Source organism: Balaenoptera musculus, chromosome 18, assembly GCF_009873245.2.
Source record: "Balaenoptera musculus isolate JJ_BM4_2016_0621 chromosome 18, mBalMus1.pri.v3, whole genome shotgun sequence".
In the NCBI taxonomy this organism is placed as follows: domain Eukaryota; kingdom Metazoa; phylum Chordata; class Mammalia; order Artiodactyla; family Balaenopteridae; genus Balaenoptera; species Balaenoptera musculus.
Window position 1 is genome coordinate 65,301,361 of NC_045802.1, and position 25,745 is coordinate 65,327,105.

At 40.8% G+C, this 25,745-nt stretch overlaps 1 protein-coding gene across 1 annotated transcript in view; it reads left to right on the top strand.

Moving 5' to 3' along the window:
* Nucleotides 1–4,344: 4,344 nt before the first annotated feature.
* Nucleotides 4,345–25,745, top strand: part of DNAJC3 (DnaJ heat shock protein family (Hsp40) member C3) — a 91,831-nt gene continuing 70,430 nt past the window's right edge. The window contains exons 1-2 of the mRNA XM_036831484.1: nucleotides 4,345–4,561; nucleotides 23,858–23,968. Of these exons, the coding sequence (XP_036687379.1) occupies nucleotides 4,480–4,561; nucleotides 23,858–23,968 (193 nt within the window). The 5' untranslated portion in view covers nucleotides 4,345–4,479. The remainder of the gene's footprint in view (nucleotides 4,562–23,857; nucleotides 23,969–25,745) is intronic.

Here is a 25,745-nt window from a genome sequence, read left to right on the forward strand (position 1 = left end):
TATAGATATTTTGATTATCTGGACTAGAATATTCCTAGAGCGTGTACGTAACAGATTTTAAATCAAGTAATCAACAATTTCCCAAGTGAAGGGAAAAGAGAGGAAAAACAGGAAAGAAAAGAGAGGAGCTGGTTTCAGACAACTAAGAAACTATTTCTGTAAAGTACTAACTCTCTTCCTTCTTCAAGGAAAAGGAAGTTTAGATGCAGAAAAACTCATTTGATACAAACACTCATTACAGTTGATTTAAAAATACTCAGGCCCTTCACAATTAAGTACACTTTTATTTTTGAAATAATTTTAGAGTAAAGCTGCAAGGATACTACAGAGCGGTCCTAAACACTTATTTACTTTCTCCTATTGCCAACATCTTACATACAATCACTGTATCACTGTACATTTGTCAAAACTAAGAAAGTTAGTAATGGCCCATTACTATTAACTAAACTTGAGACTTTATCTGGACTTCAGTAGTTTTCCCAGTAACATCCATTTTCTATTTCTGGATCTGGTTTAAGACAGACCTGTCAGTCATCCTGTCTCCTTAGTTTCCCCTGGTCTGTTAAGTTTTGAGGAGTACTGATCAGGTATTTTATAGACTGTCCCTCAATTTTGGTTAATGTGAATTTTTTTCATGTTTAGACTAGGTTATACAATGGAAAGAATATCACAGAAGTGAAGTGTCCTTCTTCTGACCTCATATCAGGGGGTTATATGGGATCAATATAACTTAATATTGGTAATGTTTACCTTGACCACCTGGCCAAGGTAGTGTTTGCCAGTTTCTCCACTGTAAAGTTACTCCACTCTCCCCTTTCCACACTCTAGTCTTTAAAAGTTAGTCAATAAGTCCAGCCCACATTCAAGGGAGAGGGGACTTAAGGTCTATCTCCTGAAGTGGGGGGAGTATCATGTTAAGCTGAATAGTGCTCCCGCTGAAGATGTCGACATTCTGATCCCCTGACAACGTTATCTTTTATGGCAAAAGGGATTTTGCAGATGTGACTAAATTGAGGATCTTGCAGGGAGAGAATATCCTGGATTATCCAAGTATGCCCTAAATAATTAATTACAAAGATCCTTACAAGACAGAAGCAAGAAGGTCAAAAGCAAGAGAAAACGATGTGATGAAGGAAGCAGAGACTGATGTGGCCAGAAGCCTCCTAACATAAAAGAGGGTGGACAAGCAGACAGAAGACAGGACATGGTTTTAAAGCCGAATGTTTACATGAGGACACCAAAGTTTGATCAGAGTCCCCAAATCCCTGCAATCAAGTAGTAAACTTGACTTAGAAGGGTAAGTTTTTACCATCAGCTTGTCAAGAACTATGAAAATCAATTATATCTAGTGATGGTGAGTATGTGGGGGCATAAATAGTTGTTAGGAATACAAATTACCCTGACTTTTAGGGAAAATAATCTGACAATAATCTTAAATTTTTATTTATTTATTTTTTTAAATTTTTTGACCGCATCGCACGGCATGGGGGGATCTTAGTTCCCTGATCAGGGATCCAACCGCACCCCCTTCAGTGGAAGCACGGAGTCTTAACCACTGGACCGCCAGGGACATCCTCATCTTAAATTTTTAAGTGTACACATTCTTTGACAAAGCAATCCCACTTTTAGAAATCCCTTTTATAGAAATGAAAGCACAAGTTCATAAAGATAAATGCAGAAGGATGTATACTTCAGCATTCATTATGTTCATTATAATGTTGCCTATTTTGTTTTTAATGTGGTGCAAAAAGATGTTATAAGTATCATATTTGCTTTTGAACATTTACTTCTCCCCAGAGCTAATCCATCAGCAAATCTGATCTCCTTTCCTCCAAAAAATGTGTTCTAGATCTGTCCACTACTCTCTACCAAAATTATTTTTCTGGTCAATAAACATAGATCAATATATTTTTATATATTAGAAATTATATAATATTGCTGGTTTTGCATATAGTGCAATTTAAATATTCTACCATTATTTTGTCTTTTACTATCATAATGAATAGGTTCTATCAATTACAGTGTGGTGTTTATGCTTAATTTTAAAAGGACTGCAGAACTTCCCTGGTGGTCCAGTGGCTAAGACACTGTGCTCCCAATGCAGGGGGCCTGGGTTTGATCCCTGGTCAGGGAAGTAGATCTCACACACATGCCACAAGTAAAGATCCCGTGTGCTGCAACTAAGACCTGGTGCAGCCAAATAAATACATACATACATAAAATATTTTAAAAGTAAATAAATAAAAATAAAAAGGACTGCATAAATGTTGATAAATGCAAACAATATTTATAATTTTCTCTACAATCACTGGATTACTTTGGTTTTATTGGCAAGAGTGATCAGGTGAAAACTATGCCCAGATGAACATTGGAGAAAACATTCCTAAGCATTTTATACATATAAAGATAATTATAGCACTGAACACATTGCTGTTTCAAATGATGTTTCCTTCTTTGTTGTAAAATTATCTCTTTCAAGAGATACTTTGTAAATCTTAGTTTTAAGACTTTAGGATTCATGGCTATGCAATTTGATCAATGAATTTCCAAAATCACTCAACAATGAAGGCCCTTGTTATTTTTATTATCTATAGCACAAGGTCTATCCTCTCGTTAATCATTTTTAATTTCCATCCTTAGAACTTCTTTAGCACTGCTTCTTCCTTAAGACCAGAATCACAGGCAGCATTCTGGTGATAATTCATGGAGTAGTATTATTTGTTTACAAAACTCTTTCTCCATTTTGATCAGCAATGTTGGCTGCCTTGGCAACGGTACCTCATCTGGATGATGTCTTCACTACTTGTAGACACTGAAATCATTGCTGTTTTTTCACTAACACCACCTTGTGATGGTCGATAAGGAAAAGGAGAAACCAAAAAAAAAAAAAAAAAAAGCAAAGAGGAGCCTCATGATTCGCTCTTGTTAGAAGGATAAGTAACATTTGTATAATACTTTATAATTTACAAGAATTTTTACCCACTTCAGGAAACCTCAAAACAAACCTTTGAGGCCATCAGTATCATACCCATTTTACAGATGAAGATAACCTAGATAAGAGCTGTGGTGTGGAACTACATTTCTTGAATCTGAATCCTCCACTCTTTACATTATATTATACTGCTTTCCACCACAACTACTGAGGGACTCAGTGTTTTGTTTGTTTTCCCTTTCTCCAAACCATTTCCTTTGCTTAGTTCCCTCTGGAATAAAAGCTTAGAAAGCTTTTACCCTCCTGAGTGTATTTTTAGGAAATAACGAATTCACTATGCCATTTATCATTCATGAGTTCTAAAGTGTGCAGTAGCACCAAGGTAGCAAATGCATACCCACTGGTAAAGTAATAAGTTTGCACTTGACAACGCTTAACACAGAAAGGCATTACTGTTTCGTCCCATGTGAAACATCACTGGTGCATAGTGTGCGTTGTGTTGAGGACGCCGGAGGAAGTGGCGGTGAACAAGTTTAACGCCAAATTGTGTAACTTGAATTTTACCTTGTTGAGTTTCCTCTTTTGAGCACAAGATACAAGATCCGTCCTAACAGGTCTCTCTTTTTTTCCTTATAGTTGACGTTGGCTGCACTCTCAGGAGCCCTTTGCTCTCTTAGCTGCTGTGCTTCCCTGGTTTCTTCTGCACAAAATCTTCCAGACTTGCTCTTTTTCTGGACACGCTGGTCCACTGGACAGTCGGGGAATGGGTGCCAATCTTCTATGCCATTCTCACTTACCTCCCTTACGTCCCTAATGTACCTGGTTGTCCTGACATGCTCCCGGCTCCATCGGCTCACCCTACTTTACTGAGCCCGAGTTTCTCCTGATCGTTTCTCCACAGCTCTTTAGGGCGGTCCGTGTAGGTTCCGAGACTCTCAGAGGGAGGTAGCAGGCTCTGCCACTTTGTCCTGTTCCCCGATCCACGCAGACTTCCTGGGGCCAGGTTTGGCTTCGCACTGCGGACGCGGCGGATTCACCTTTCTCCAAACAGTACACTGGAAAACCTCGGATTGCTGACGTCCTCCTCCTCGCCAACCCAGCGCGCGGAGACCGGCCCAAAAAGGCTTCCGCGGCCTGCGCATGCGGACTCGGCGGCTGCCACACAGCTCCCCGGCCGCCTCCCTCCGGCCCGCCGCGGCGGTTTGCAGCTCCTGACAGCTCCACCGCAGGCGGACGCAGTCTTGTCTCGTGCTTCCACGTTATCCTATCAGAGAAGGGGCGGGGGCGGCGGCCCCCACAGCCTATCAGCGCGAACCACGACCCCGGCGAGCCCAGTAGGAAAGTGGCCAGGAAGAAGGCGATTGGGCGGCGGCGGCGCTCGGGGCGTAGCCCCGCCCGGGCCCCGCCCACCGCTGCCTTCCTCCGCGGGGCGCCAGCCGCCTTAGGCCCGAGTAAGAGCGGACGGCGGGCGCAGCTGCAGCGTGAGCGCCGGCCGGGGCTGGTGGGCCCCGCACCTTTGCTCCTCCTGAACGACCGCGTCCTCGGACATGGTGGCCCCCGGCTCTGTGACCAGCCGGCTGGGCTCGGTGTTCCCCTTCCTGCTCGTCCTGGTGGACCTACAGTACGAGGGTGAGTCGTGTCCTGCCCCGGCCGGAGGAGGGGGCTCCCGGGCCAGGCCTCGCAGCGCTTCCCCGCCTCGGTCCCGGCACGAGTCTCGGGGCGGCCGGGGCGGTGGGGTGGGAGCCGGGGACTCCGCGGCCTGTCTTGGGCCTAAGCCCGCCCCTGGGCGGGGGCCGGCTCCCGGTTCCGGGTTTGTCTGGGGAAGAGGTGCGGGGACCGGCGGGCCGCGGGGCCGGGACAGCAGGTTTGGAGTCAGGAGTGGGGCCCATGGGGTCGGGGGGAAGCGAGGCACCGGGCAGCGGCTTCTGGGGCGTCCTGGGACGCGGAGACCCGGGCAGCCGTCGGCTCCCGGCCTCGCTCGGGACCCTCGCTTGGCGCCTGGGGACTCTTGGTCAGTGGTGCTGGGAGGAGGCGGTAAAGGTAGCCCAAGGGGGGGGGTAGCTTCTTTGGCTTTGGAGTTCCGGGGGGTTGGCGGTGGGGAGAATGTCCTGCTGGGTAAGGTGAGGGGGACAGTGTTGAATGTTAAAAGTGAGTAACCATCACCCCGCTCTGCTCTGTCTTGTGTCTAGAAGTTGTTAGGTTGCTGCGTTAAGGAGCCGGTGCAGGCATTCAAGCTCCCGGCGGGCAGGGCACTAAGTTTGTGGCTTTGCAGTTCCCAGCCTGTTGTTGGTTCAGCTTTCCTTTTACGAGTTCTCTGAAAAAATGTCCCCGTAAGAAGATACGAATGCTTAAGCTTCACTACGGTCCTACAGTTGGGAATGTTGGCTACTGTAACAGAACAGCAGAAACGGAGGGCTGTCCCGTCTTAGTTGTCAGCTTGAGGAGTACGAGTGAAACCTGCAAGTGCCCGTTGATGCTCCTAACTTGGTTACCCTGCGAAATATTCGAGTATAATGACATACCACGTGCACTGACCTATTTTCGTCCCCATGAATAGGCTAGTAGTCAAATTAAACATTTTAATATTGGACTTAATATTAGAGGGAGTGAGGAGCTGAAGTTGGGAATTGTTTATGGTAAAATCCCCTCAAAATTATAAACTTACAAAAAGGAGTAATACTCTCCAATTTTTAGGTGTCATTTATGGCAGTGGTTTTTTTTTTGGAGGGGGGGGTTCCCCTGGAGACCATATATTTTTTGGAACCCAAAATCAAGATATATAGTGTGATAACATTGGGGCAAAGAATTTGACAGTGAAATTTGAATGCCTGGACCACTTTAATATAGGTCATGTATTCCAGTTCTTTTGCGTTTTCTGATGTTAACACCTCCTACCCGGTGAAGTTTAGCGTTAATCCCCAGTTGTCATTAATTAATTATGGCCACTAAAGAGAAAGTTGCCTATATTGTGCTTAACATCAATTATTTTTTAAGTTACACAGGTACACACTTTTGAATGATTTGCTTTTTCCACTAGCTTGTAGACCACCTTTTTAGAATCGCTGTTCTGTAGGACTCTTAACAGTTCATGTCTCTCCTGTGGTATTTTCCAGAAGAAAAACCTCACTAGAGAGCTTTTCTGTATGGGAGGCATTGGTAACATTTCTCAGAGGGGTGCTAAAGTGCTGTCTTCTTTAGGGTGTTGTCTGTGTAAAGTAGCAGGGACTTGGTACAGGTGGTAGGGAAGAAAGGAAAAAGATCTTACATTTATTGAAGGTCTGCTGTGTGCCAGACGCTGTCCTAGACACCTTTCTGTAAGCTGTCTCTTATTCATGGAGGTATGTGATGTTACTTCTACTTTACAGATGAGGGAACTGAGGCTCCAAGAGTTTAATTAACTTGGATAACGTCACACAGCTGTTAACTCTAAGAGCCATAAGTTTAACTCAAGTTATTTGACTCTAAAGTTCATCTTGTGTGTGGGCTGGAAACAGAAGTTAAGTGGTTGACAGCATAATGTGGGCCCAAGCATTTGTAAGTGGTGGCAGCTGAGAAAAATCAGCATTTTTGTTTGTTTGCTTGCCCCCAGCAGTAATGAACAGGAAGGTGATTTCCTGACATGTTTAATACAGCGGTTCTCAAGCTTGAGTGTGCATCACCTGGAGAGCTTTTTAAACAGAGTGCTGAAACTTACTCCCCAAATTTTTGATTCAGTAAGTCTAAGTGGGACCTGAAATTTTGCATTTCTAAAAAGAAATCACTGGTGAGAATCACTGGTGTAATAAATTATATAGCGGAGTTAACTTAGGTATCTGTTATTACATATCTATTATTTTATTTGGTGATGGGGATATAAAGATAAGAAAGAACCTCTGACTTTCATTAGCAAACGGTTAGCTCCTGTTTTCCCAATAAGTTCTGCCTCTGGGTTCTCTAACCTAAAAGTCCTCTGGAGACATTCAGGACTGTGTGATCCCACTGTTAGGCTTAAGGCTTGGGGAGAGAAGAAATAAACGAGAATGGGTGTGAGAAGAGTGAATGAGAAACAAGAACTTGCATATGTTGGAGACTGTCACCAATAATTAGCTTAGCTGGCCTAGTTTTTTTCTGATTTAAAATATTCATCTTTTTTTTTTCTAGGCTTTTCTGTTAATTGTAATTCAGAGAAAGAAAATATGTGATAGGCTCATGAATTGAAAGGTTAAATCTTTTAGCATCCCTTTTCAAAAAGGCCTTTGAAAGAGGGAAGTCCAAAGCACTAGTTTGGGAATAGAATTTTTGGAGCAGAAAGAAAACTTTAGTATAAGTATCTACTTCAGTATTCTCATATTACAGATAAGGAAGCTGTTTTAATTCTCTGCTAATGGTGTGTTCTATTTGGTGATTTAAGTAGGAACACAACCTGGGAACCAAACCTTCTTTTATCTCTTTTTCTTCCTTAACATTCTTTCAGGACTCAATTTTTCTTTATTTCACTGAACTGATCTGACTAAACCATATATTTTGGACATTGGGAAAAGAATAGAAATCTCCTGAGTACAAAAGATGGTGATACTTTTTATATGAATCTAACTTACTAAAAGTATGTTTTGTGTTCTCTAGGATTTTCTTGACATTATTTAAATATGAAAAGAATAAAGTAGCGAAAACAAAGGACTTTCCGTAATTTATATACAGTAGTCCCCCCTTATCTGCGGTTTCGCTTTTCTCGGTTTCGATTGCTTGTGGTCAACTGTGGTCTGAAAATATTAAATGGGAAATCCCAGAAATAAACAACTCATAAGTTTTAAATTGCGAACTTTTCTGAGTAGCATGATGCAATCTCGCGCTGTCTCACTTAGGTCATGAATCATCCCTTTGTCCCATGTACCCCACCTGTTAGTCACTTAGTAGCTATCTGGATTATCAGGGTTTGTGTTCAGGTCACCCTTATTTTACTTAATAAAGGCCCCAAAATGCAAGCCTAGTGATGCTGACAATTTGGAAATTTGGATATGCCAAAGAGAAGCCGTGAAGTGCTTCCTTTAAGTGAAAAAGGGAAAGCCCTTGACTTAGTAAGGAAAGAAAAAAAATTGTATGCCGAGGTTGCTGATTTCCACGTTAAGAACGAATCTTCTATCCGTAAAACTGTGGAAAAGGAAAAAGAAATTTGTGCTAGTTTGGCTGTCGCAACTCAGACTGCAAAGGGTGCGGCCACAGTGTGTGATAAGTGCTTAGTTAAGATGGAAAAGGCATTATATTTGTCCAGTAAGATATTTTGAGAAGAGGGGACCACATTCACATCTTTTGTTACAGTGTATTGTTATAATTGTTCTATTTTATTATTGTTGTCAATCTCTTACTGTGTTTAATTTATAAATCAAACTTTATCATAGGTGTGTATGTATAGGAAAAAACATAGTGTATATATAGGGTTCGGTACTATCCGTGGTGTTGGTATCCACTGGGAGTCTTGGAATGTGTTCCCTGAGGATAAGGGGAGATTCTTATAAACTAAGTATTTTAGCAGATGATCAGATTGCTTCTAGAATTATTTTAAATTCATTTAATGATATAGGCTATAGTTAGCAGTAGTGTCCAAGTCCCAATTCATTTGACTAGTTAGCATTGCTAAGTGCCCAGAAATGCAGTTGATTAGATTCTGTGGGACAGGGGGAGTTGTTCTGAGGTGGGTGCCCCATAGTAATTAGGCTTTACTTTCCCATATGAAGGTAATTAATGGTGGTTAAGTTTAATTTCTATTGCCAGGGTTCCTTTGGTTATTGTCCGGCTATTAATCTTTGTTTCTATGGAAATAATCATGGGAACCCAATCACCTGCTCTTAAGAACAAAAACGTCATGTCAACCATAAATTGATTTTTCAAGATCTTTGGAATGTTGCTTTTTAAAAAACATTTTAATAAGTTTAAAAAATCTGATGAGTTTATGTTATGTGGAGTTCTGGCATGTGGAGAAGACTCATTTAATCAGTTAGCAGAGGCTTCACTGTAGTGTTCTTTGGTGAGGTATATGTAGTATAGAACTCTTGGTTTTTGTCTTTGAGTTTACAGACCGCTTGGGGATATAAAACATGCTTTGTGAAGCATCCAAGTCTTCTTCCCTACTTTCTCAGTGTAGATTTAGTGGTCCATCTTGTAGTCACTCCACTGAAAACAGCCTTTAATTTTCTTGCCCCTGTACTCTTTTGTTTTACTCACTTGGCAAAATTTGAACTGATTAAATCCCACCTTGGCCGACTTGTTTGTCAAACCTCAGAGCTGAACATGGATGGAGAAAAATGAAGATAACCTTGCTGACTGGTCTCGTTCTAAGCATATAATCTCTATTTCAAATGCACACTCATTACTGCTAACATTCCTACAATTCCCTAGTATGTCTATTGAAAATCAGTGTCTCAGACCTTTTCCTCTTTCCTTAAATCTCCAATTTAAACCCTCCTTTTCTTTCTTCTGTTGCCTCATTCTTTTAGACTTTATCTTTATTGGGAAAATGAAAGCCGCCACAGGGCAATTTCCTCTTCTTTCTACCTCTGAATTTACTAGCCTACTTGCATCTCTACCCATTCTGCTAATTTCCTTATATTAATGGATAAAGCATCTCTATTCCTGGCAAAATCCAATTCCTATACTTATGCCCTGGATTCCATTTCCTCTTGCCTTCTGAAAATATTGCTTCTACAGTTATTGTTTTTCTCCTGTATCATCATTTTCTTCCTCTTCTGGGTCATTGACATCAGCACTCCAACATGCTATAGTGTTTCCAACTATAGTGTTTCCAAAGTTTTGATAGCAGAACTTTAAAGAGTGGTTGGTAGTCTCTACTGCTATATTCTCATCTTCTGTTCTCTTCTCAACCTAATACTCCACTAATACTGCAAAGCCTTACTTATCTGACTCCTATTTACTTATATCTCTTTTCATCTTAATCTTTTCCATCGCTAGGTTCCTACCACATCAACTTTACTTCCAAATGCCAAGATCATTTTTTGACTAAGTGTCTTTATTCCTGTTGTTGCTATACTCTGAAGATTTCAGAGAACAGCCAAATGAGCATTCATGTTTCAGTCCTGACATATTATGTAAGAAGCACGCTCTAGGTCAGTTAATACTCTCCCTTTACCTTTTTGTATTTTCTTCATAAAACTTAATATTGTCCTGAACTACCTCATTTGTATTTCTTGTCTGTCTGTTCCTCTAGAATATTAGCTTTATGGAAAACACTCTTGTCTCTATACCTAAAACATGTTGACGTGAAGTAGATGTGCAATAAATATTTTCAGAATGGATGAGTGAGGTTGACGGTTTTAATTTTTTTTTTTTTTTTTTGGTAAGGACCATTGCACACTTATTTTCCAAGTTGAAATTCCTTGAACAAGGAGTCCCATCACAACATTTACGCCTTCACAGTTAATTGAAACAAAGACTAATGTCCATTGAAATTGAGCAAACTTGATTACAATAGATTTTATTTTCCTAGTTTACCCAGGAAGATTTTCGTGCAGGCATTGTTCATTTGTACTTGCTACATAACTACTCAGCCTTTTCTTCCTTTCAGTTTGGCTTTGTATACTAAAACACTTTTTAGGTTAGAGTGATTGGGAAGAGATGCTTACAAGGTCTAGGGTTTCCACCTCAGTGTATTTTTATTAAAACTGTTTCATCATTGGTCCTCACTTGACTGTGGAATTGCTAAGATAATGAACTTCTTGCTCTTTCTGTGGCCAGATTCCACTGTTTTCTGTCATGAGACTTTTTTCAGACTCTGCCCCATCTTGCTTTGATCTTGGATTTAGATAGGACCTTTTACAGACAGAACTTTTTTTTTTCCCTTGTGTTCCTTTTTAGAATGATCTTACGGTTCTCCTCCTCCCTGACATTCTAAGTGCTCCAACCTGAACAATCACCCTAAACTTGCTTCTGTTCTGCTACCTGGCCTTGGCTTGAGCCTTAGCATCTGTGACCTTTTGTTCTTGCCTTTTTCAGTCTGGTTGCTCCAGTCTTTTTTTTTTTTTTTTTAAATGAGAATCAAGTGTTTTTTTTTTTTTTTTCAGGAAGGAGGGAGGAAGGGAGGGAAGAAATGGGATTGAGTTTTTTTTATTTATTTATTTATGGCTGTGTTGGGTCTTCGTTTCTGTGCGAGGGCTTTCTCTAGTTGTGGCAAGTGGGGGCCACTCTTCATCGCGGTGCGCGGGCCTCTCACTATCACGGACTCTCTTGTTGCGGAGCACAGGCTCCTGACGCGCAGGCTCAGTAATTGTGGCTCACGGGCCTAGTTGCTCCGCGGCATGTGGGATCTTCCCAGACCAGGGCTCGAACCCGTGTCCCCTGCATTGGCAGGCAGATTCTCAACCACTGCGCCACCAGGGAAGCCCGCTCCAGTCTTGATTGTGACTCTCAGCACATCATACTTTTAACCTCTCAACTTTATGTTTCTTAAAATTCTTTATATTTTGCTCTCTAAAATATGACAGATTCTAATAGTAACTTCAGTGAAAGACTTAGCTACTCCACCTTTTTTCCTGTCCTTCCTGTATATTTTGCTGACTTTGGTTGATGCTTGTCTATGGAGAAACCTGTTGTTTAATTCTGTTCAGGAGATGGCAGGATGTTTGGTTGTCTGATCTCTCAGAATTAGGAGACTGCTTTCATTGTCAGTGTCTCCCAGGATGTGGCAATGGAATAAAAAATTATCCATGGCTCAAAATAACACAGTTGAGATATTGCAAAAACAGCCACATTTGCAATTTTTTAAGAAACATATTAGTGTCTTTATGAGTCTTTGGTAGTAGTATAAGTTTGATTTTTTAATTGTTATTACATATCTTAGCTTCTGGTATTCTGATAAATTATACATTTAAGAAGGAATTTAGTTACATTCATTCAATAAATATTGAGTGTCCGCTTTGTGCAAGGTACTGAACTAGGTGATTAAGAGAAGAAAAGACCGTTCATTTTCTCCGACTTGCTTTTGATCAGGTTTGGGACTATGGGGGTTGTGAGAGGCAGGCAAGCTGTGAAGGTCAGCTTACTGAGACTGTGATATTGCAAAGCGAAGTGATGTACTTGTGAGTGGAGGGATGCACAGTATAGCAGGAGCATAGGAGGAACTTTCCCCACCTTCTCACTGAGGTAGTGAGGGAAAGTTTCACAAAGGAACCAGCATTTGAGGGCAGAATCCTGATGGAGGAGTAGAAATTTTCCAGGTGGGCAAGTGGGGACGGCCTTTTCATGGAATAGCAAGTTTAAAGGGATGCAGCATAAGAACTGGTATGTTCAGGAAAGTTCAACCAGTTCATTATGTTATAGGGGTATAAAGTAAGAGGTGAAGGAGTGAGGGGTGGTAAGACTGGGCCCACATCAAGGGACCTGATCAAGTAGGGTCTTGTTTGCCTTTAGATCTGAAGGGACTTAGGTTGAATCTAGCCAGCAACCTGAAAATACTGCAGAATTGTTACTAGGAGTGCATCTTGGGAGGATTGCTCTTGCAGTAGCATGGGGGCTGGATGTGGAGGAAGGTGAGAGAAGATCCCAGTTAGGAGACACACCATCTCTTTCGGGGAGAAGGGGGCCTACACAACCGCCATGTACACTATGGCAAGTTCTGTTATGGAAAAGTGACCAAGGTGCACTGGAGGAATGATAATTCTCCCTGGGTGATTGAAATTCTTGTAGAGGAAGTGGTATTTACTTATCACGTTATTAAATAGAAATTACATTGGGTAAAATTGTAACATAAGAAAGATCTGAGTTTTATTTAAAAGGCACAGAGAAATGCTGGATACCTCTTTTAATCATCGAAGGCAAGAGAAACTTAGTTTGGAGAGGAGCTCAACCTTTGGGGTGACAGTATATGTAACTTTTTGGAGGGATACCACATTACTTTATTTGAAGGAATAGTACAAATGAAAGAACGTAGATGGATGTTTTAGTGCAACTTATAGAAGAGGTAAAGGTGACCCCAATGTGCATGCACTGCCTTGGTGACCAGGAAAGTGACCCTGTGGCCATGGGAAGCCAGCCCGAGGCTCAGCTCTCAGTGTCCCTGTCTCCCAGGGTGTGCTTGTAAGAGAGATACTTTGCCATGCCAGATTCGTGGGCCCCCATTTGTGCAAGCTGGTGTCATGGTCACCCAGTTCTTCGGATTTCATCTGCTCATTCAGGTAGTGAGTCTCAGTGAAATCACACAAGTGGGTATCATTTGTCAGTGAACAGTTTGTGCCGTTCCAGCAGGGACTGATGCACACTGTTTTCCAAGTGTAACCCATGTTCTGTTGCGTTCAGCGAGCTTGCTCAGTCGTCATGGTTTAGTTTCTTGGTATCCTGAAGAGTTTGGGATTCAGCCACCTCGTTGGTTCTGCAGCTTCATCAGTTTCTCAGCGTATTCTCTCTCCTCATGACACTGCTGAACAAAATATTAGGCAGTGTCCCTCACAGCTACACCATCGGGGTCAAAGCAGCAAGACACAGCCAGGTAGACGTAGGAGGCGTAGAGCTCCAGGTGGGTCTGGTGGTTTGATGGGGGCCTCCGAGTCCTGGTGGTCGCTCCGGCACAGCCGCGAGGGGGACTCGGTCATGCTGGCAGGTGGCCGAGGAGGGGCCTCCAGGGTGCTGTGGGGAGGTGTTGCAGCGACGGTTTGACCCAGGCTCTGTCAAGCCCTGTTGAAGCAGGACACCGCTGTGGCTCTCCATGAAGAATGTCTGGCTGGGGCATCTGGACAAAGTACTTCAAGGAACTTCGCAAATGTGTTCTTGGTTCCCACTAGGCTTCAGGCTCCGCTTGTGAGGTTGGAAAGGATTGTGGCTAAAATGTTGCATTAAATGATGGGTTCAGTGAGTGAAGCATACAAGGCTTAGTAGCTGTGGAAAGAAAGCTTAGCCTGGTTTATATGGGGAAAAGTTTCCTGAGCTGTGGTGCAAAGAAAGCTAGGCTTTGGGATTGAATCTTATTGTGACAGTTACTGTGAGTCTTCAGGCAGGTTGAGTAACTTCTTTGAGCCTCAGATTCCTCAGTTATAAAAGTATGAAAGATGTTTACTTTCTAGGTTTGTGGTGAAAATTAAGTGAAATAAATATACTGAAAGTATCCACCATATAGAAGGTTCTTAATTTCTTTTTGTGTTACATCTTTCCTGTTAGACATTTTCATGACTGGATAAGGAAAGTACTGTGACTAATGGTTTATCTCGTATCCAAATTTCTTACCTCCTCAGGCAATCTGGAATCTTCTATTCAGTACATTGATCTGATCTTCCCTTTTGAGAAAATGTAAATGGGAGATGTTTGAAATCTTCTTGCTAATTTGAAGACTACCTCCTTTCCCGGACATGTTGAGAACACATAGATAAACCCATCAACTTGCTCTAGTAATTAATTGTTCTTACTGTAACAGGCTGGATCCTTCCACAGCCCACACACAGCATTTTCACCATTCTTACTCCATCCCTAGTTCATTCTCTAATATCATTTTAACATGGTTTCTGCACACATGTTTCTGCATAAGTGATGCACAGTCCTTTATATTTTACACTAGGAACTGTAAATGTTTATGGGTGTAGCGTTTATATTAGAATTTACCTTTAGAAGATCAAAATGAACTATCTTTAATTGTTTTAATTTTCCCACCTCTATCTCTTAAAAAGATTTAAAGTAAAACCTTATTTTGTGAAATTTTCTACATTTACAAAGGTGGGGAATGGTATCATGAATCCCCAAGTACTAATCTCCCAGCTTTAACAGTTTTCAACCCATGACCAATCTTATTTCATCTATACCTGTGGATTATTTTGGAACATTTCACATGATATCATTTCATTCATAAATATTTTAGTATTTATGAAAGATAAGGACTTTAAAATTTTAGAGTCTGTATCATCTATATTCCCCGCAGTGTCTGATTATGCTATACCTTTGAACTACAGTTTGACGAAAACATTTAAGGCAGAGTTATTTTGCTCTTCTTTCCTGACTTAATTGGCTGCTTAGTTATAAAATATGTCTCTGGTGTTAACAAAATATTCTCTAAAAGTTTTCAATTGCAAGTGATTATTTAATCAGTACATTGTTAACAAAACACATTCCTCAGTTTACTTTTTAAGCGCACGAATACATTCTTACTAGAAAAAATTAAACAGTACAGAAATACTTACTATATCTTCTTTTTAAAGCATAAATGAAATCTGAGTATATTTACTGTAATGCAACTTGCTATCCTTGGTTCACACCACCACAGTCCTTTCCATTCTTGCCTGCCTCTAATCTGTTTTCCACACCGAAGCCAAAGTGATCTTTTTAAAATGTAAATCAGATAGTCAGTTCCTTGCTAAAAACCTATCTAATGACTTCCCTCTGCTCTTAGAATAAAACCCAGATTTCTTACCGTAGCCTGCAAGGCCCAGTGTGATCTGCATTGCCCGAATCCTCTGTCCTCCTTACCACGCTGGGAGCCTCCTTTTGATTCCTTAAAGTTGAGCTTGGTCCTACCCAAGCCCTTTGAGCCTATTTTCTGCTCCTTGCCTGGTCATATTCTGGCATGCTGGAGGTTTCTTGTCATTCAGGACTGCTCTCCCGCCTTTTATGCTGTAACTCAAACATCTTCTCAGGGAGGACTTACTTGACTATATTAAGTACTATATTAAGTACTCCTCTTCCTTCTCTCTGGCAGAAATGATCTTGTTTCTCCATCTTTTTCTCCACTGCATCCCTACTGCTAGATTAGTCAGTGCATAGACATTTGGTCTTTTTTTTTAATGTGTGTGGCATCCTGTGGATCTGTAAGAATGTCAATTGTATTCATTTTTAGATTTTTTTTTTTTTTTTTGCTCCACTAAGTTTGGTTCCTTAATTTTCTTATTTGGTGTTAGTTTCTTATGGATTGATTTTATGATTATATTTATTTTTCAGAATTGCTCATTGCTAATCTTTGAATTCTGATTGTGGGAGAAGGCTGATTGCCTGTCTGGAGGCAGAGAAATCCCCAGGGCCCCTTCCTTTTCCTTGTATCAGAGTTTGGATCCCTCAGAGAACTGCAGCCACCTCCATGGTACATTTCCCCTGAGAGGGTCTTTGGATATGATTTTGCCCACCAATCTAATCCTGTCCTTTTTATGTTTTGAGAATTTTTCCCAAATTTCTGTTTTTTAGGTGGCCCTCTTCTTCTTTTAAAAAATTTTCTTTCCAGCAAGGTTATGCATTTATCTTTTTAAGTGAATTCTGTCATTTCTAGAATTTGAGCATGTTGGGAGGTAGGCTCATGTGCTTAGGTGACTGTCTTACTCTAGTCCCCATGGACTATTTTCTTCAAAAAAAATTTTTTTTAATGTAAGGGGTAGTTTTTATCAGCCAGTCTTCTCCTCATTGAAAGGACTTAAATTAAAAAAATTTTGTTTTTGGAAAATCTTAAAAATATACCAAAGTAGAGAAAATAGTATCATTTACCACTGTGTACCGTCTGTCACCCAGCTTCAAAAATTACCAACACCGGGTCGCTCCTATTTCATCTATATTTTCATCTTCCTCTCCAAGATTATTTTGAAGTCAATCCCATTCTTCACATTATGTATTCTGTAAATACTTCAGTATGTGGCAGAGACTCCAGTGTAATGCTGGAAAATAGCCTCTCTCTTCAGAGTCCCTGATTACCTGCAGTCTAGGGAGTTCTCATAAAGCTAAAGCCTGCTGGATTCTCCTTGTTGCTTTTTTGGGAGAGACTGCCTTATTCATTACTGTTATGGCCACAGTCTTACATATAGATTTCAGTAACATTTGTTAAATGAAATGTTAATTTCCATAATCTTCATTATGAAAAGTAGGTTATAATTTTGGATATGGTATGGAATAGGTGGAAACAGGTGACCCTCACATTCTGAATATAATGAGTTTCTAAATCTATATTGCATAGTGAATTTTCACAGGGCAGGAGCCTATATCTTCATTTTAAGTGGGAAAAATAACAGTACTTTCCCAGCCTACTGAAATCCCCCAACTGATTTCTCCAAATTTTACCCACACGCTCTTAAATAGGTTAGATATTTTCACATTGTTGCCCTAAACAAATAGGGCTCTGCAGGACCCTGAGTTTTTTTTTTTTTTTAATTTATTTTATTGAAGTATAGTTGACTTAAAATGTGTTAATTTCTGCTGTACAGCACAGTGATTCAGCTATATATATATATATATATATATATACATACATACATTCTTTTTCATATTCTTTTAGGGTTTATCACAGGATATTGAATATAGTTCCCTATGCTGTACAGTAGGACCTTTTTATTTATCCATTCTATATATAATAGTTTGAATCTGCTGATCCCAAACTCCCAATCTATTCCTCCCCCCACCCCCTTTACCCCATTGGCAACCACAAGTCTGTTTTCTGTGTCTGTGACTCTGTTTCTGCTTTGTAAATAAGTTCATTTGTGTCATATTTTAGATTCCACATATAAGTGATATCATCTGGTATTTGTCTTTTTCTGACTGACTTCACTTAGTATGATGATAGTCTCTAGGTCCATCCATGTTGCTGCAAATGGCATTGTCTCATTCATTTTTATGGCTGAGTAGTATTCTATTGTATATATGTACCACATCTTTATCCATTCATCTTTTGATGGACATTCAGTAGATTGTTTCCACGTCTTGGCTGTTGTGAATAGTGCTGCTGTGAACAAAGGGGTGCATTTTATCTCTAAATTATAGTTTTAGGGCTCCAAATTTTTGAGACCACCAAGTTTCAATTTCCTCCTTCCCCCTCTCCCTTTTTCCCTTCCTCCGTTGTACAGAGGGCTCCAACAGGCAGCCAAGGTAATAAAACACTATACAGAAACTGCAGACCAGGAATAGGAAAAGCAAGCTGCTTTGTTTAGTAGGGTAAATAGTAAGGTAAAGTGCATTTCATTTGGCTTTTTGCTCTATTCGATGAAGTCAGGAATTCGCTAGCTTTTGATGACTGAAATAGCAGGCAGTTGCCCAAATAGTTGCTCTGGGTGTCTTCCTGGACTCCTGCTCTTTCTTCACTTGACCTCTGCATCCAGACAGTTGACATAAGTGACAGGTAGTCGTCTTTTTCTTTCTCATATTTTTCTAAGCAGTGTATTCTTCTCTATTTCCACTGCTACTACTCCACGGTCAGGTCAGCGTCATGTCGCCTGGATTATTGTAACAGAGAGTTTATTGGTTTCCCTCTTCCCTTCTGGCTGTTTACTGGAATCCTCTAGCAGTGAAAGCGACCCACTCAGAGCAGTGAAGTCATGATGGAGAGGAGAGCTGGCTGAAATCCTGGACTTTGAGTTCCCTGAAAGCCTCATTAATCTTGAGCTCTGGGCTTCTGAGTATGATGTTCTTTGTGTTTGGAGTGCTGGTTTCTCTCTTCAGCCTTTTCCCACAGGTCCATCCTCCCCATTTGTCCGTCAGGTTTCAGGGAAGACGTCGGGGAGACCGCGTCCCCCTCCTCACCCCCAGCACTGTCCCATAGAACTTTCTGTGATGGTGGCAAATGTTCTGTATCATCCTTGCTGTCCCACACACTAGCCGCTAGCTATCCAGCATTTACACTGTGACTAGTGAGACTGAGAAGTTGAATTTTAAATTTAATTTTAACTACAGGTGTTAGGCGCCTTCACTTGTGCCCTCACAGCACCCTGTGTATATTCCTCCCATCCAAACACTTAGTGTAGTGTATGTTTTCCCAACATTTTGTTACTAAACATTTTGCAAAGTTCAAACAGTTTTATACTGTCCAGTCCTATACCCATCACCTAAACTCTACCATTAATGTAATTAGTATACTTGGTTTTGTTTTTCTTTTGGCTGCGTCGTGCAGCATGTGGGATCTTAGTTCCCCGACCAGGGATCGAACCTGTGCCCCCTGCATTAGGAGCGCGGAGAGTCTTAACCACCGGACTGCCAGGGAAGTCCAGTATGCTTGTTTTTAACACATATCCATCTGGGCATTTCTCTATCCATCCATTAATCCTTTTTTAAAAAATGTTTTTCAAAATAACGTCCATACACAGGTCCCTAAATACTTTAACATGCATATCATCAGTAGTTTTTGGGGGGGATTAAAATTTATATACAATAAAATGTCCACTCTAAAGTATAAGTCTGCTGGGTTTGATAACTGTGTATGTAACTCCGGTGTAACCCCGGCTTCCATCAGGATTAGAACACTCAGCACTCCAGGGGGTTCCTCCTGCCCCTCCACTCCTTTCTCCCACCTTCCTGAGTGATGACTCTTCAGATTTTTTTTTTCCTGCAATGTCCCTTTAGCACACTGAAAAACTTCACATCATGTTCCCTGTAAAAGAGAAATGCTTTGGCTACTTAGTGTCCATATGCACCTTCTACACACATTTGAACTTCAGAACAACAAAAATACTCTATTTTCTACCTAACAAGATACATACAGCTCTTCTTATAAGCGAAGAAATTCTCACCTGTACCCTGGTTGAGAAGATACATTTGCAACAGTCATTGTGTCCGTTACTGGCTATTACTAATTACTACTCTTAGTCCTTCACTGTCCTGTTCAATATTCAGTTATATAAAAACGAAATTGTAAAGTTAATTCCAACAGCATATTGTAAAATAAAAATGGGAATTAGAGAAAATATGGTTAGTATAGTTGATTCTCCTTATTTATGGTAGCTATATTCCATATGTCTTTATGAACGTTGAATTAGCAAATATTGAACCATTGTACCTGGGAGGAAATTCAGGGTTAGGATCCTGCAAGGCCTCAGGTCACTACATGTTTGTCAGCAGATCAAAACATAACCTTGTTTTGTGTGTGTTTCTGTTTAAAAATATCTTATTTAATATATATTATTGATTGACTAACATTGAACTCGTGGCCAGCAGCATTATCACTCATGTCTGAATGAAGCTTATCTAACAAACTTCTTTTCTTTTTTTTAATTAAAAAAATTTTTTTTAGTTTTTTGCCTGCTCTGCGTGGCTTGCAGGATCTTAGTTCCCCGACCAGGGGTCGAACCCATTCCCCCTGCGATGGAAGCGCAGAGTCCTAACCACTGGACCGCCGGGGAATTCCCCAAACATATTTTCTTTGAAAGGCACAGTACAGTCTCTTGCCCTTAGTAACACTAGGCAGCACTATGCTTGGGGGCCATTTTAAACAGTGAAATCAAAGAAAAAAAAAAAAAACCCACAAAAATAAAAAACACGACACTAAATACACTGTAGAAAGGACACTTGCTTATAACATGAGAGCTCACACAGGAAGAAAAAGTATCACCTTGACTTCAGCTCGGAACGTGCACTTCAAGTGACTCAAGTGTGTCACCATTCTGCACATTCACATGTCCTCAAATGACTGCCAAGGCGCCCTGAATATTAATTTGGGGATTACAGATGAATTGGAGGGCGTTACAAATGAATTTTAGGGAGTGGGCAAATTCTGAGATACAGAATCTGTGAATTGTGAGGATTGACTGTATATACAAATAAACGTGTATAAATAAGCAAAGAGAAAATGTGCAAAGCTACTACAGTCCTGAGTCTGTAATTAGTCATGAGGTCAGAGTTGATATATATGGCATCCTTTGTCAACTTCCTGTTCCATACTTCTCGTGCCTTCAGCTGGAACCTCAGCTACTCTGGCTTCTTTACCTGATGGTGTAACCCAAACCTTTGTTCCTGAAGGGTCTGAGTGCTTAACTGTTCTGTTTTTGGTTGCTGTAGTTTTTAATTAACCTTTAGTATTGGGCATGGAAGTACTAACACCCTAGAGAATCCCCGGGGTTCCAGATGTAGCCCTCTTTGCCACTGTTGTATAGCAGCAAACCTCATTTTTCCTTGATAAGCAACTACTTGCAGCTGGACAGCTAGCTGATGCTTTCTCTCAGTTTCGTGCTGCAGTAGGTTTGTATCTTGGAACCAAAACACTCAGTGGCCGTCTTAGTGAATTCTAATTTATAGTTCTTTTTTTTGGATAACATTAAAAGTAAATATTATTTACTGTTTAAATAAAATATTTAAAAATATATACAGGATTCTGGGTGAAGTAGATTAATAAAATAAATGCATAACATTCAAATGAGTGTGTATCCAACATAAGAGAATTTTCCATGTAACTTAAGTTACAACTGTAAGTACCAGGAAAAATTCAAGATAATTTTGACAGAACACTTTTCTCAGTGTATCATAGTCATCCCTAGGTTTTGTGGGCTCTATGGTTTTTGTCAAAACTACTCAACTTTGCCATTGTAGCATGAAAGCAGCCTTAGCCAATGTGTAATGAAGGGGCGTGACTGTGTTCCAGTAAAATTTTATTTACAAAAACAGTTTGCTGAGCTCTGCTCTAGTAAGTGGGCACACATCAATTAATGAGACCAGATACAGTGTTATATTCCTCTCTTCTTGATCTAACACCTTTAGAATCCATTCCCACACATGTTCCATGGGTTTCTGATAGTTTATCAGCAAAGTCTTGCAGTTCTTTTGGTGTGTAAACTATTTTCCTTAGGTCATAGTGTATATACCTGCTAGTGACATCTGGAATGGTTAGGGTGGGTCTGAGTGAGCATCCCCTTTCATGGCATCTGCCCTAAGTAGTTGTCCTAGGACTTTGAAGCGGTGGAAGGCTAGGTTTCTCCGACAGTGGAAGGCAAGCTGCTTCTACTGGTGGAGGAGGCTCAGAAGGACTGGGAGGTTTAAGTTGGTCGGCTTCATCCAGGTGCAGCCAGACGTCTCCCTTCTAAGTTTGAGGATCCCATTCTTCACTAATACATGTCCTGAATTTCACAGGAGAAACTTGGCGAGACTCTGAATTCAACTATTGTTTTAATTCAACAGCCCTCAAAATTAAATTTTGTGCCTGATTTTCAGCTAAATCAGCTCTGTGGCTACAAAAAAAAAAATAAAAAAAGAGAGAGAGAGATGGTTTCAAGGCTGCCATGGAATCTCTCAGACTGAGTGGAGCTAGGAGTTGGCCCCGAGCTTGTTATTTTCTCTCTGTAAGTGCTCTAGTGTGCTCAAAGGAACCCACCCCACGTCTCAGTCCTTATTTCCATCATTACTGCCATGATGGTCAAGTGCAGCAGCCACTTGGGTTTCCAAGGCATGTGCCTCAGTTAGTACTCATTTTCTGTCAACCACAAATGATATCTTCATTAATTGATTCTACTACCTGCTACAGATTACTAACCTCTTGTTTCTCATTGACAGGGAACTCAGCCCTGCACTCAAGCTCAAGGGCATGACCAAACCAATCCTTAAATCCCATTTTTGTAGCTCTGTCTCTTCGAACCACTCCTAGTACCACTTGTGTATAAAAGTCTGGGTCCCTGCGGGAGACAGAAACCACAAGGTGATTTTAAAGGGGGAAGTTGAATATAAAGAATTGTTATGATAGGACGGTGACCATAATGATGTAGAGAGAACTCTACAGGATAGTCTAGGACTGAGAGACAGTCCGCAAAGAAGGGCCAACTTGGAGGGGGACCCCCTCCTCAAGGCTGGGGTTCAGACCTCATCGGAGACAGTATAGTTGCAGGCTAAGGTTGCTGGTAGGAAAGTGCGCTGAGTTGCCGGGGATAGAGCTGGTCCACAGTAGCTGGGGAAGCGAGAAACCACCTTTTCAGGTGTAGGTGAGCCCCAGCTGGTGGGCTTGGGTGTGGGAGGGAGTTGGGGTGCTGCTGTGGGTGTGAAACCTGGAGTACATGGCGTCCTGCTTGGGAGGGGGTGTGTGACCAAGGCTCCAGGTGGCTGAGGGGCTGGATCCCTGGGTGTACGGCTAGGCCAGGGCACCACTGGATGTACTCCCCCCTGCACACCACGCAGCAGGAGCCAGAAGAAAGTAAAGGCAGCCGTGGGGACCAGGAGGTGTCCTTCCTGCAGTGTCCCTTCAGCGCCCTTTACTGACAAAGCCTAACGCTGTGCTCAGTGTATAGAAGAATGCTTACACGCTCTGGTCCATCATTACAGTCAAGAACTGAAGGATGAATTCAGAGCCAAGAGGCGGCACGTTGGTTGAAAATTGGCCTGGTCAGTCGGATCGTATTATTCTACTCACGATTCCTCACCAGCTCCCGATTTTGCTAAGAGTGAAGCCAAAGCTGTACCTAGTCGGACCCTCTACTACTTTGACCTCATCTTATTTGTTATCTCCCTTGTTGGCTCTGTGGTAGCCATCCTGACCTCCCTGCTGTTTCCACGACATACCTGACATGCTCCTGACCCAGGGCCCTTGTACTAGCTGGCCCTTCTTCTTGGCGAGCTCTTATCCTAGTAGATATCTGCCTGGTGAGTCCTCACTTTCTTCAAGGAGGTCTTTGCTCAAATGTCAGCTTCTCAATGAGGCCCTTGACCACCTTATTTAATACTGAAAGCCCCGCCACTCCTGACCCCCCTCACGCAGCTCTACTTTTTACCTACCTTACTCTGTAAGTCACTCCTTTCTTATGTCTGTCTCCTGCTACTATAATGTCAGGTGCCACGAGTGATAGAGGTTTTTGTTTGTTTTGCTCACTTATCCCAAATATCTAGAACAGTGCCTGGTGCCCTGTAGATGCTCAGTAAGTTCTTGATTATTGTAGTGGACTCTAATATTCGTTGAAGTGAGATTCTAGTTTAACAAAGCAATTCTACTTTTGTTGTTGAACAACAAATTATAAATATTTTAGCTAGTTACTGTGTTAGGCAGTTTTCCTTGCATTTTGTAGACTGGGTACATTCTTTTGACTAACTAGGTCGATATGGGTATATTTTTGGGTGGCTTCTACTCTATAAAATGAAGCACTGTTTGTACTTTATTGTTACTTTCTCTAGGTCGCTTTTCAGCTTCTGTGACTTTTCTCATCTAAGTAAATGACGGAGGCAGACAACTATATTTTTAACATTTTATTCTTTAGAATTAAGTCTTGGTTCATGGAAAGTTAATTTATTTATTTATTTATTTGTTTTTAGGTGCTGAATGTGGAGTGAATGCAGATGTTGACAAACATCTTGAATTGGGCAAGAAACTACTTGCAGCTGGCCAGCTAGCTGATGCCTTATCTCAGTTTCATGCTGCAGTAGGTTTGTATCTCAGAACCAAAACACTCAGTGGCCACCTTAGTGAATTCTAATTTATAGTCCTTTTTGGGGATAACATTTAAAATAAATATTATTTATTGTTTAAATAAAATATTTTAAAATATTTACAGGGTTCTGGGTGAAAGAGATTAATAAAAGCACAATATTTGAATACATACGTATCTAACATAAGAAGATTTTTCCACGTAATTGAGACTTACAACTATTAAGTACTAAGAAAAATTCAAGATAATTTTGGCAGAACACTTTTCTCAGTGTATTATAGTCATCCCTAGATATCCTCACAGGATTGGTTCCAGGGCCCCCTTGGATGCTAAAACCTGTGGATACTCGAGTCCCTTATATAAAATAGTGTAGTATTTGCATGTAACCTACACACATCCTCCCGTATACTTTAAATCATCTCTAGATTACTTATAATACATAATGTAGTGCAAATACTATGTAAATAGTTGTAAATGTAATGCAAATGCTATGTGAATAGTTGCACAGCGAATTTTTTCCCGAATATTTTCTATCTGTGGTTGCGGAACCTGTAGGTACAGAGGGCCGACTGTATATATTTTTCTGCCTCCTTAAGCAGATTTCACTGAATACAGTTTTAATTTTCTTGATGATTTGAGATCATCCGTATAATAGTTACTTTGAGGCCCTTGGGGGATCCTGCAGTTCATCTCCTGTTGATTGTTGGTCAGACCCTCTCTACCCCTTATGCTGGTGCTTTTTATTGCTCACTTGTGTCTGTCTGTAGCATCAACTATCTTTGCAGTGTGTAATCTGTTGGGACTGTGAGAAACGAGATGACCAGAGTAAATAGGTTGTGAATGAGGTCTTAGAGGGTTTTCTTGTGAGTCACTACATAAACTTCTTTGCTAAAGCTTTTTGATATCGATATTCCTCATTCCTTTTTTATTTACTTATATATACTCACCTTTATTTGGGATGGTTAAGAGTGACAAGTCAACCTGCAGAGTAATGAGTAGTGTATTTTTAATAAGATATAGTTCTGCTCACCAGAAGAATTATCCTATTGTTGTAACTTACTGTATAAGCAAAAAGTAGTTAGGTTTTGGTTTGGTGATATTTTTCTTCATGCTTTTTCTTGAACTTAGATTTTTATTACTGATGTTACTAGCTCTCTGGAATAATAGGAAACCTAGATTTTAATCTTGGCTTTGCCACTTGATAATTCTGTGACATTGGTCAAGTTATGTAAGAAAGTGTAGGCTTAAAGAAGTGACCTGCATATTCCCAGCAGTTTCACTCTGCCACCCAAAAAAGGACTTTCTGTGAAGATTAGATGAGAGAAATGTATATTAAGATTTCTTTGAAAATAGGGGGCAATCACGTGTAAGGTATATAGAAATACTGTATCTTCGAAAATTAAGACTTTTCTAAAAACAAATTTAATATGTTAATAGGGTTTTCTTAACTATGTGGAGCTTCTAAGAGGAAGGTTTTTTCATTTCAGTGACTAGCTCACCTTGGAAAGTTGTACTTAATTGGCACAATTTGCAGTAGTTACTTTTCGCTGGAGACCATATAGTGTGTGACCGGGTCATTCCTAAGTCCACACTTTCTCTGGTGATTTGAGTTGTCTTCAGTGCTGCAGCATGGTAATTAACATTTTTTCAGTTATTGTCTTAGATAAAGCATGTCTTAAAAAAAAAAAACTGATTCTTCCTTGCTACCATGAGAATATTTGCAGAAACATATACCTTCTACTTATTTTATACTTTATTATTTGCTTTCTTTAATC